Below are 11,423 nucleotides of genomic sequence, written 5' to 3'. Positions count from 1 at the left end.
ATTCCCTATTATCTCTCTACAATGTCACTGACATATCCCATCTATACAGATGAAAGGGATGGTGCTATTGCCTTAAACTTTACAAATGAAAAACCCTTCCGGGTCTGTTTTATTTACTCCTTCAATGGCTCAAAACCACTTTGTTTAACTCTGTGAAACATGGTTGGGCTGGGCTGTTTTTTTAACAGGGAGCTCGTCCTCCACTTTAGGAACATGCCAACTTAACGCAGAAGTTAGTTATCTGAGAAAATGTATGTCATTCTGTGTGTTATTTTTGTCCCGGTTCTCCCCTACACACCAGGGGGTATCATTATACTGTAACTGTCTGGCACACAGTTAACTCTCAGAGGACTAGATCACAGATATACAGTATGAATGATTTAATTACACACTCTGGTTTAAATGTTACATAAATAATTGAATATAGCAGTTGTGAAAACGCAACATGTTTTATGATAATGCAATGGCACTGTGTTTAGTGTATTATACAGACTAATACAATATGTTAGAACATGTTCTTTAAATAAGCATGCACGTATGGGCACATAGTGTTGCACGGGGCACGCTGCACATCGAGTGCTTTCCAGGAACTGGATTCCCAGGAATTCTGAAGGGGCAGTGTGGGAGCAGTGAGTAGTGCACTGTGGGAAACGATTTAGATATTCAGAGGCCCCCTTCATTCAAGAGTGTTGAATGAACAAAGTTTGAGTGCAGGAAGTTTTATTCCTAGGTGGTTCACCTTTATGGTGAGTGAAGCCACATTTTCATAAGTGTTTCTTCATGTTACGTAACATTATACACTTTATATTAGAGCTCTTTAGCGATGACTGATTGAGCAGAGGCTTTCCCTCTAACGTGAGTCTGTTTTGTCCGATTTGTGTAGGCTTTGCTGCTTCGACAAAGTTCCTCTGTTTCCAGTAAGTGTTACTTCAGAATAGTTGAAAGAATTTAAGATCCCAGACAAATTTAATTGACACTTTTTTCTGAAAATCATCAGTACTCCAGCCTAAGAGGTTATTGTCTGAGATAAATCGGTGGGAGGTGCAGGAGGTGGGGGCACAAACAGAAAGAAAAGCTTTATAATCCAAGGTTTTACCTCAGTGCTTTAAATCTGTTCAATTGAAGGAGAATACCTTGGTTGCAGCTACTGCTTTAAAGTGCCCACATAAGTACAGTATATATCAGATGTCCTTCACTCAAGCTTTCCTCTACCATAAATGGGGAAATGGCACATTGCACATGTAATTCACTTTATTTATTGAACAAAACAGGTAAATGCTTGCTGTATATTTATTTTAGACGCACATTTATTTTTGGAAACTATCATGAATTACTCTCTCCACGTTAGGACTGAAAAGTCCAAACATTCATCATGACTTTAATCAAAGGGCAAGAGAGGGTTGTGTTTGCATAGCTGCTGGGTAATAGTAGGGACGGAGATAGGAAATGGCTGTTTTAATGGGGAGGGGGACGAAGCGTGCTCCCCTGACAGCCAAGGCAGCGGATTGATGAAGCTTGAACATGTAACTCTAAATAACCACTGGCCTCCATGTTCTTCGGGAGGCCATTTATTAAATACATCACGCCAAATGAGGAAAAACAACATTGAGAGGTTAAGGTTCCAAACATGTCACTTTCTTAAACCATCTAGTGGATAAATGGCAGTATAAATTTCAAGTGTCATGCTAGCTAGTCTTGGGTGTTAGCCTGGGAGAAGTTACAGGAGAAAGGGGTGGGACGAAAGTAACAATGTTAACTGATGAACCTGGAATAAAATAGAATAAACTGTTTAAGGACAGTTCATATTGCTTTTATAATGTTAGCAAGATATCAACAAGTGACTGAATGTTTGAACATTATATGACATTAGAATTATGCTTTAATAAATTGACTGGATGGATCCACTTCTCACAAGCTTTAAATCAACAAGTTAGTGGTTAAAAATATATACATATTTATGATTATGTGGGTCAATTACCTTGTGTCAAGCCATGGAAATGTGATAAGCATGATGAGTTTTGTGAAGAAAATAAAAATGTTTTATTCTATCAAGACACGAGAGTGCACATGACAAGGACAGCTGGAGCACACCTGATTGGTAGGGCTATGCATGAATAGTCATTTAAAATGGTGAAACATCTCTTTCTACATTCCCATTAAAGTGAGATTAGGAAATGATGGTTAATACAGCCATTATGTGATTCCTTTTAGTCTGATTAATATTGTACGTCAAAAATATTATGATTGCGCAACATTGAGATGTTGTCGCAAGGTTCATTTTCATACACTTCTAACCTTTAACATGGATTATTCAAATCAACACATGAAATGATGTCTGATAGTACATTTGTCGAAAGTAATGAGCATTACAAACCAGAAACATGGGGATAAGACATGTGCATAAGATATTGTGCACTTTTCACAAGCTGTCACTTCCACCCCAAGGCTGTGTTACTCTCGCCCCACTGGAAGTTACAAAAGTAACATTGCAGTAGTTCTGGTCTTGGTCTATTTCATTTAAACTAATTTACCCTAAATAAGAAATTATAGTTGCTTATGGTAGAGGACATATATACTGTAAGTTGTTTGTCATGATAAGTGTTGTTTGTCATAAAATATGGTGTCTCTAGCTTTATCGATCTAAGTAATTAGGGAAAAAAACTAAGTGTTACTTTCATCCTGGTTCTCCCCTATGTATATAATACTACATAGTGTACATACAAGACTGTCCTTACTACGAACTATACATGCATAGGAAGTACTTATAGGAATCTGATAGGTCTGTATTGATTGTCCAGTGAAAGGAAAGCCCCTCTTGATTAATGATGAACCAGACCAAACCAAAGTACCTTGTTCAGAAGTTGGCGGCTCCTGCGACACAACTGTTAGGATGAGGAGAAGGCAAATGAAGAGAATGTGGGAAGTTGCCATGCTGTTCATCCCTAGAAAAACATGAGAGAAGAGTTAACCCCAATGAACATCACCCTTAAGCTGGCCCGCTGCCATTAAGTAGGGTGTGCTTACAAACCGAAACATACAGTATAAGTCCAGAGTCTGGTACTGTGATCCCCACCATTGCATATGTATTCATAGTAGCTTATCTATTCTTCTAGGTCTCAACATATCATTTGCTGAATTTGAGCCCATTGTCCCGTCTAAATATTATGTTACATTCTTGAAGTTTGAACTCTGAGCTTCCATGAAACAGACTGCTCTTCCACTATACACAGAGTATACAAAGCATTGAGAACACCTGCTCTTTCAATGACATAGACTGACCAGGTGAAAGCTATAATCCCTTATTGATGTCACTTGTTCAATCCACTTCAATCAGTGTAGATGAAGGGGAGGAGACATGCTAAATAAGGATTTGAGACATGAGATTTGAGACATGGGTTGTGTATGTGTGCCATTCAGAGGGTGAATGGGCAAGAAAATACTTAAGTGCCTTTGAACAGGGTATGGTAGTAGATGCCAGCCTGGGTTTTTTCAGTCAACAGTTTCCTGTGTGTATCAAGAATGGTCCACCACCCAAAGGACATCCATCCAACTTGACAGAACTGTGGGAAGCAGCATCCCTGTCGAACGCTTTTGACATCTTGTAGTGTCCATGCCCGTCGAAATGAGGCTGTTCTGAAGGCAAAAGTTGTTCCTACTGTTTGGAAAACTCAGTGTATATAGTAACTGGAAACTCCAAGGGAGATCCGAAAAAGAAAAGAAGTTCACATTTTTCCTGTGTATTCTGCCTGATTAGTAAATGTGAATATAAACAGAGGAGTATATCACGCCAAAGAAGTTATACAAACTACACAATAATTAATACAAAATTATACAAACTAGGTTGTTTTTTTTTCTTCGTGATATCCAATTGGTAGGTACGATCTTGTCTCATTGCTGCAACTCACCAACGGGCTCGGGAGAGGCTAAGGTTGAGTCATGCGTCCTCTGAAACATGACCCGCCAAGCCGCGGTGCTTCTTAAAACCTGCTCGCTTAACCCGGAAGCCAGACGCATCAATGTGTAGGAGGAAAAACCATTCAACTGATGACTGAAGTTGGGTTTTTTCTTGGCTCAATGTGCTCTAGCAAATCCTCTGGCCAAACCGGGCGAAGCTGGTCCAATTGTGCGCCGCCCTACAGGACTCCCGGCCAGCTGTGACACAGTCTGGGATTGAACCCCAGTCTGTAGTGACGGACACCGACATCACGCTTCCAGACAAACTAAACACCTTCTTTGCCCGCTTTGAGGATAATACAGTGCCACCGTCACAGCATTGTTCTTGAACCCAAGAAGGCAAAGATAACTGAACTAAATGACTAGCACTCACTTCTGTCATCATGAAGTGCTTTGAGAGACTAGTCAAGGATCATATCACCTCCATCTTACCGGCCACCCTAGACCCACTTCAGATTGCATACCGCCCCAACAGGTCCACAGACGATGCAATCGCTGTCACACTGCACACTGCCCTATCCCATCTGGACAAGAGGAATACCTATGTAAGAATGCTGTTCATTGATGACAGCTCAGCATTCAATACCATAGTACCCTTCAAGCTCATCATCGAGCTGGAGGTCCTGGGTCTCAACCCCACCCTGTGCAATTGGGTCCTGAAACAACATCTCCACTTCGCTGACCCTCAACACTGGGGCCCCAACAAGGGTGCGTGTTCAGCCCCCTCCTGTACTCCCTGTTCACACACGACTGCGTGGCCATGCACGACTCCAACTCAATCATCAAGTTTGCAGACGACAACAGTAGTGGGCTTGATTACCAACAACGACGAGACAGCCTACAGGGAGGAGGTGAGGGCACTCGGAGTGTGGTGTCAGGAAAATAACCTCTCACTCAACGTCAACAAAACAAAGGAGAAGATCGTGGACTTCAGGAAACAGCAGAGGGAGCACCCCCCTATCCACATCGAAGGGACAGCTGTGAAGAAGGTGGAAAGTTTTAAGTTCCGCGGCGTACACATCACAGACAAACTGAAATGGTCCACCTCCACAGACAGGGTGGTGAAGAAGGCACAACAGCGCATCTTCAACCTTAGGAGGTTGAAGAAATTTGTCTCGTCACCCAAAACCCTGACAAACTTCTACAGATGCACAATCGAGAGCATCCTGTCGAGCTGTATCACGGCAACTGCACCGCCCTCAACCGCAAGGCTCTCCAGAGGTTTGTGCGGTCTGCACAACGCATCACCAAGCCTCTCTTGAAAAAGCCAAACCTTGACCCAGAAATCAGCCTATATCGAATCTTCCATTCCTCTCAAAAATTTTAGAAAAAACTGTTGCGCAGCAACTCACTGCCTTCCTGAAGACAAACAATGTATACGAAATGCTTTAGTCTGGTTTTAGACCCCATCATAGCACTGAGACTGCACTTGTGAAGGTGGTAAATTACCTTTTAATGGCATCAGACTGAGGCTCTGCATCTGTCCGCGTGCTCCTAGACCTTAGTGCTGCTTTTGATACCATCGATCACCACATTCTTTTGGAGAGATTGGAAACCCAAATTGGTCTACACGGACAAGTTCTGACCTGGTTTAGATCTTATCTGTCGGAGAGATATCAGTTTGTCTCTGTGAATGGTTTGTCCTCTGACAAATCAACTGTAAATTTCAGTGTTCCTCAAGGTTCCGTTTTAGGACCACTATTGTTTTCACTATATATTTTACCTCTTGGGGATGTCATTCGAAAACCTAATGTTAACTTTCACTGCTATGCAGATGACACACAGCTGTACATTTCAATGAAACATGGTGAAGCCCCAAAATTGCCCTCGCTAGAAGCCTGTGTTTCAGACATAAGGAAGTGGATGGCTGCAAACTTTCTACTTTTAAACTCGGACAAAACAGAGATGCTTGTTCTAGGTCCCAAGAAACAAAGAGATCTTCTGTTGAATCTGACAATTAATCTTGATGGTTGTACAGTCGTCTCAAATAAAACTGTGAAGGACCTCGGCGTTACTCTGGACCCTGATCTCTCTTTTGACGAACATATCAAGACTGTTTCAAGGACAACTTTTTTCCATCTATGTAACATTGCAAAAATCAGAAACTTTCTGTCCAAAAATTATGCAGAAAAATGTATCCATTATTTTGTTACTTCTAGGTTAGACTACTGCAATGCTCAACTTTCCGGCTACCCGGATAAAGCACTAAATAAACTTCAGTTAGTGCTAAATACGGCTGCTAGAATCCTGACTAGAACCAAAAAATGTGATCATATTACTCCAGTGCTAGCCTCCCTACATTGGCTTCCTGTTAAGGCAAGGGCTGATTTCAAGGTTTTACTGCTAACCTACAAAGCATTACATGGGTTTGCTCCTACCTATCTTTCTGATTTGGTCCTGCCGTACATACCTACACGTACGATACAGTCACAAGACGCAGGCCTAATAATTGTTTCTAGAATTTCTAAGCAAACAGCTGGAGGCAGGGCTTTCTCCTATAGAGCTCCATTTTTATGGAATGGTCTACCAACCTACGTGAGAGACGCAGACTCTTTACTGAAGACTCATCTCTTCAGTGGGTCATATGATTGAGTGTAGTCTGGCCCAGGAGTGTGAAGGTTAACGGAAAGGCTCTGGAGCAACGAACCGCCCTTGCTGTCTCTGCCTGGCCGGTTCCCCTCTTTCCACTGGGATTCTCTGCCTCTAACCCTATTACAGGGGCTGAGTCACTGGCTTACTGGTTCTCTTTCATGCCGTCCCTAGGAGGGGTGTGTCACTTGAGTGGGTTGAGTCACTGATGTGATCTTCCTGTCTGGGTTGGCGCCCCCCCTTGGGTTGTGCCGTGGCGGAGATCTTTGTGGGCTATACTCGGCCTTGTCTCAGGATGGTAAGTTGGTGGTTGAAGATATCCCTCTAATGGTGTGGGGGCTGTGCTTTGGCAAAGTGGGTGTATCATCGGATGGGGCCACAGTGTCTCCTGACCCTCCTGTCTCAGCCTCCAGTATTTATGCTGCAGTCGTTTATGTGTCGGGAGGATAGGGTCAGTTTGTTATATCTGGAGTACTTCTCTGGTCTTATCCGGTGTGCTGTGTGAATTTAAGTATGCTCTCTCTAATTCTCTCTTTCTTTCTCTCTCTCGGAGGACCTGAGACCTAGGACCATGTATCAGGACTACCTAGCATGATGACTCCTTGCTGTCCCCAGTCCACCTGGCCGTGCTGCTGCTCCAGTTTCAACTGTTCTGCCTGCGGCTATGGAATCCTGACCTGTTCACCGGACATGCTACCTGTCCCAGACCTGCTGTTTTCAACTCTCTAGATACAGCAGGAGTGGTAGAGATACTCTTAATGATCAGCTATGAAAAGCCAACTGACATTTACTCCTGAGTGCTGACTTGCTGCACCCTCGACAACTACTGTGATTATTATTATTTGACCATGCTGGTCATTTATGAACATTTTATCATCTTGGCCATGTTCTGTTATAATCTCTACCCGGCAGAGCCAGAAGAGGACTGGCCACCCCTCATAGCCTGGTTCCTCTCTAGGTTTCTTCCTAGGTTTTGTCCTTTTTAGGGAGTTTTTCCTAGCCACCGTGCTTCTACACCTGCATTGCTTGCTGTTTGGGGTTTTAGGCTGGGTTTCTGTACAGCACTCTGGAGAGCTACCTTCCTGTAGGTTTTCGCTCCAACCCCACTTGTAACTAACCTGATTCAGCTTATCAACCAGGTAATTATTAGTATCAGGTGCGCTTGATTAGGGTTAAAGAGAAAACCTACAGTGGATACAAATGGCTTTTTCTATAAAATGCATTTTATGACAAATGTCAAGAAAATGTTGAGCAACGTAATAAAGTAATTACTTTTTAGGTAAATGAAGTTACACTTTATGTTAATTTGTTAGCTACGCCACAGTCGCCAGCCTTACGAACCGCATAGCATTACAGCAGTTGCTTGTATGTACCGGTAACGTTAGTTGGCTACTAACACATCAAACTTGCCAGTATATTAACTATATTGTAAAGACCCTGGGTTTATAAGCGTGGAAATTGACCCTGCCGCAGGACCTCGGGCTCGAAGGTCCAGGGTTCGAGACCGGCTCCCTGCTGTTTCATTACAATATGCTATCCAACTAACTACCCAACATTTATTGACTTGATTATTCACGTCATTCTTAGTGGTATATGTGTTGTGCGTTCTCAATGGACATTGTTACTACAATGAAGTCATAAGATGTCTAGCTAGTATTTGTTATGCTAACAAACTAGCAAGAAGTTGCAAAGCAACAGCATAAACTTCCGGTAGACAGGTGAAGCACAAGTACACTCAACTGAAAGAATACTGTTTGTTTATAGTATACTAAAATTAACTAGTTGTATATAGTATGTAGTATACAGTATGTTAGTATATTGGTATTCGAACACAGTTGAGGTATTTTAAATGTACCCTTCGCTAAGCCCAGCCCCCCTTAGTTACTGTTGCAACCTCCGATAGCATTTTCCCGGAATGCCCAATTCCATTCAACCGCTGGCGAAATCCCTTCACAATTATCTCAAAAACGGTGTGTCTAATACACATCTAAATTCAACACAACTACCCCTGGCTGATCAAGAAACTCTTGGGTATCTTGTGGTGGACTGTCATTACAATTGCTTCACCGGAACCTGGTTAAAATCTGTAACAGTGTAGCTAGCTGAATGGCTCTGAAGTCAATGTCAGCATGCAGTCAAAGCAAAACTGTTTTATAGCCCTCACTGGCTTTCATGGGATTTAAACATGAACATGTCGGAGGTGTTGAACTCTACGACCGTTGCTATCCATTGGGAGTGCTGCGGTTGGTTGCAGAAACATTTAGACGCCGGGCTTAGCGAAGGGGCAATTGCACACGCCTATCTGATGTCACGGACAACGAGTGACTCAGTAGTGTGAGCGCTGTCCACAATTCCTGGTTTTCCTGGGGGTATTGAGTTTGACCGTTCGGTCGCGTTACGAAACATGACAAAGTCAACAGTCCACTGCTGAACATGACATTCAAGATCTGCAGCCAAAGACTCTGGGCTGGGTTGTGTCCAGCACTTGTTTTGTGAAATAAAACCATCCTACATCCTGGCCCGATTCAAGTTATTTTCCCCGCTCTATGGAAAATATAGGCGTTCTTCTTAAACAACAATCCTCTCATTTTTCTTCAATCACTATTGCTGTATGCCAACCAAAACATATCAGTCTTTAAGAAACTGCCGCAGAGTGGAAGATGTTAATCTTAAACGACAAATAGATTTGTATGTGTTTGTTTTTACTGAAAGACGATCTGGGAAAACAGGGTCCGATCGAGGGGGAGAGGATATGGGAGGGGCGTGGGGAAGGAAAGGAGAATGGGGCACTAACGCCACAATAACACAATGGTCTAAATAACGTACATATTTTAGGTGTGGTGTACTATGACACTGCTTCTTGTTGTCGTCCTGTTTTTATACTAACAATAGAAACTCAAGAAGTCATATGTTTTACTATTGTAAATGCCTATCCATAAAAATACAAAAAATATGTTTTAGTAATTTAGCATTCACTCTTATCCAGAGGGCCTCACAGTAGTGAGTATATACATTTTTGTACTTCTTCCCATATTGGTCCCACCTGGGAATCAGACCCACAACCCTGACGTTGAACTACATCATCACGCTCAGACTTTTATTCACAACAAGTCAGTTTGGTAGAAACCCCTAATACATACTACACACAATTACATGTCGTGTGAACTAATGGTTAATATAACTCCCTTAATGGTGACCATAAGCAGAAAACTTAAATTTGGATGCGTTTATTTTCTGTATTCACCAACAGACAGTGTGAGCCATTGTATGCTGTACTCTCTCTCCTCAATCTAGAATCCCACAGGAGACAGAATGGGTAAACAATAAACACCAGTACAAATCATTAGTAATAACACCAATGAGTGTTTCAATTTCTTTTTAACTGTCTGGCAAAGGGCCCAATGGACAATTACACTAAAGAGGGTGGCAGACAATAACACGTGTTCAAAAGTGGATAAGACATTTTGATTAGAAAAGTAATTATGTCAATCAGAGTGAATTTGATGATTTTAATGGACACATTCATATTGTATTGATATTTTAGTATGTTTGAGATGGAACATCTTATTTCCTTAATACATACACATGAGGTAAATGATAATTTAGACAGATTGTTGATATCTTACTGCTTCAACAAGCATTACATTCTTAGTTTTATATGAGGACAGTCATGTGTTTCAGTCTCCATCTGAGGAATTCAAGGTACTACATGCAAAGCTGAATCAGAGCGTTACCATTTATCAATGGATAGAAATGAAGACAGTGTAATAGGTGAATACTGTTGTGGAAAAGTCCTAATACTCATTATTTACTTTGGCAGTGTCAACTCTTCTTGAGGCCGCCACATGTGTTATTTTATTTCGTTTGGTGTATGCTACAATTATGAATACAAAACGTGACTTGTCATTGCTTCGCCTATTTACTTTTTTTGCACACATTTAATACGTAGGTCTACAGGATTTTGACTTTGGAATAATTGAATTGACCAATTCATATGCTAATTACATTGAGAGATTGTTTTGAAATTTAGCCATTTGCCTTTAAATTAAATTAATCTTAACAGTAGGATAGGCCTAGTAGACCAGGGTTTCCCAAACTCGGCCCTGGGGCCCTCCGGGTGCACGTTATGTTCTTTTGCCCTGTAACTACACAGCTGATTCAAATTATAAAAGCTTGAAGACGAGTTGGTTACTTGAATCAGCTGTGTAGTTCTATGGCAGATATGGTTGAGAAATCCATGTACTAGTCCAGTTAGCAAAGAACAATAGTGCGGCTGGTGTCTACTCACTGTATAAGCAAGTTGTAAAACGCTGCTGGTTTCTTCAAGACTTGATCAAGCGGAACACTCGTCTCAACCACGGACTGCAATCTGCTAGACCATCACCAAAAACGGTCACGCCTTGGTGGAAAAAATCCCCAAACTCAACATTTAAACGTTACTATATTCCAAAAATGACATAGCAAGACGCATAGCTTTCTCTTTCTCGTACACTCTTCCCCTTGATTCAATTCTGTCAATCTGTGGCTGCGCGCTCTGCGAACATTACTGCTGCCATTAAGGCGATTCGATTAATCTGGCCGGGTAAACGTATGAGGCACCGGTTGAAAGTAAATTGCATTCGTTCGTGAGTCAGGTGTCCAGTTCAAAGCAGGCGAAATCGGTTAAAAACAGAAGGAATGTGGTCCTAAAACATACGTGATATAGGCCTAATTAATCACGTGCCGTAATGAGTAGGATTCTGTGTTTTCACATGCAAAAGTGAATGCTTTTGATAAAAACGTCCCCCAATGAAAACTAGTTTGAAAATTCAAACAGACGTATGTTTCTGGACTATGCACCATGCTGCTTTGTTGACAACACAACCGAGCAGATTAGGCTA

At 41.9% G+C, this 11,423-nt stretch overlaps 1 protein-coding gene across 2 annotated transcripts in view; it reads right to left on the bottom strand.

Moving 5' to 3' along the window:
• Window positions 1-11,396, bottom strand: part of LOC139388482 (growth hormone receptor-like) — an 18,900-nt gene extending 7,504 nt beyond the window's left edge. The window contains exons 1-2 of one of the 2 annotated variants that reach the window (XM_071135170.1): window positions 10,832-11,396; window positions 2,850-2,942 (exon numbers count right to left, since the gene is read on the bottom strand). In XM_071135170.1, the coding sequence (XP_070991271.1) occupies window positions 2,850-2,940 (91 nt within the window). In that variant the 5' untranslated portion in view covers window positions 2,941-2,942; window positions 10,832-11,396. The remainder of the gene's footprint in view (window positions 1-2,849; window positions 2,943-10,831) is intronic. The other variant, XM_071135171.1, reaches the window with a different exon arrangement.
• Window positions 11,397-11,423: the final 27 nt, after the last annotated feature.

This window comes from Oncorhynchus clarkii, chromosome 29 (assembly GCF_045791955.1).
Source record: "Oncorhynchus clarkii lewisi isolate Uvic-CL-2024 chromosome 29, UVic_Ocla_1.0, whole genome shotgun sequence".
Taxonomy (NCBI): domain Eukaryota; kingdom Metazoa; phylum Chordata; class Actinopteri; order Salmoniformes; family Salmonidae; genus Oncorhynchus; species Oncorhynchus clarkii.
The sequence above is the reverse complement of the archived record's forward strand: the minus strand, read 5'-3'. Positions and strand labels throughout refer to the sequence as shown.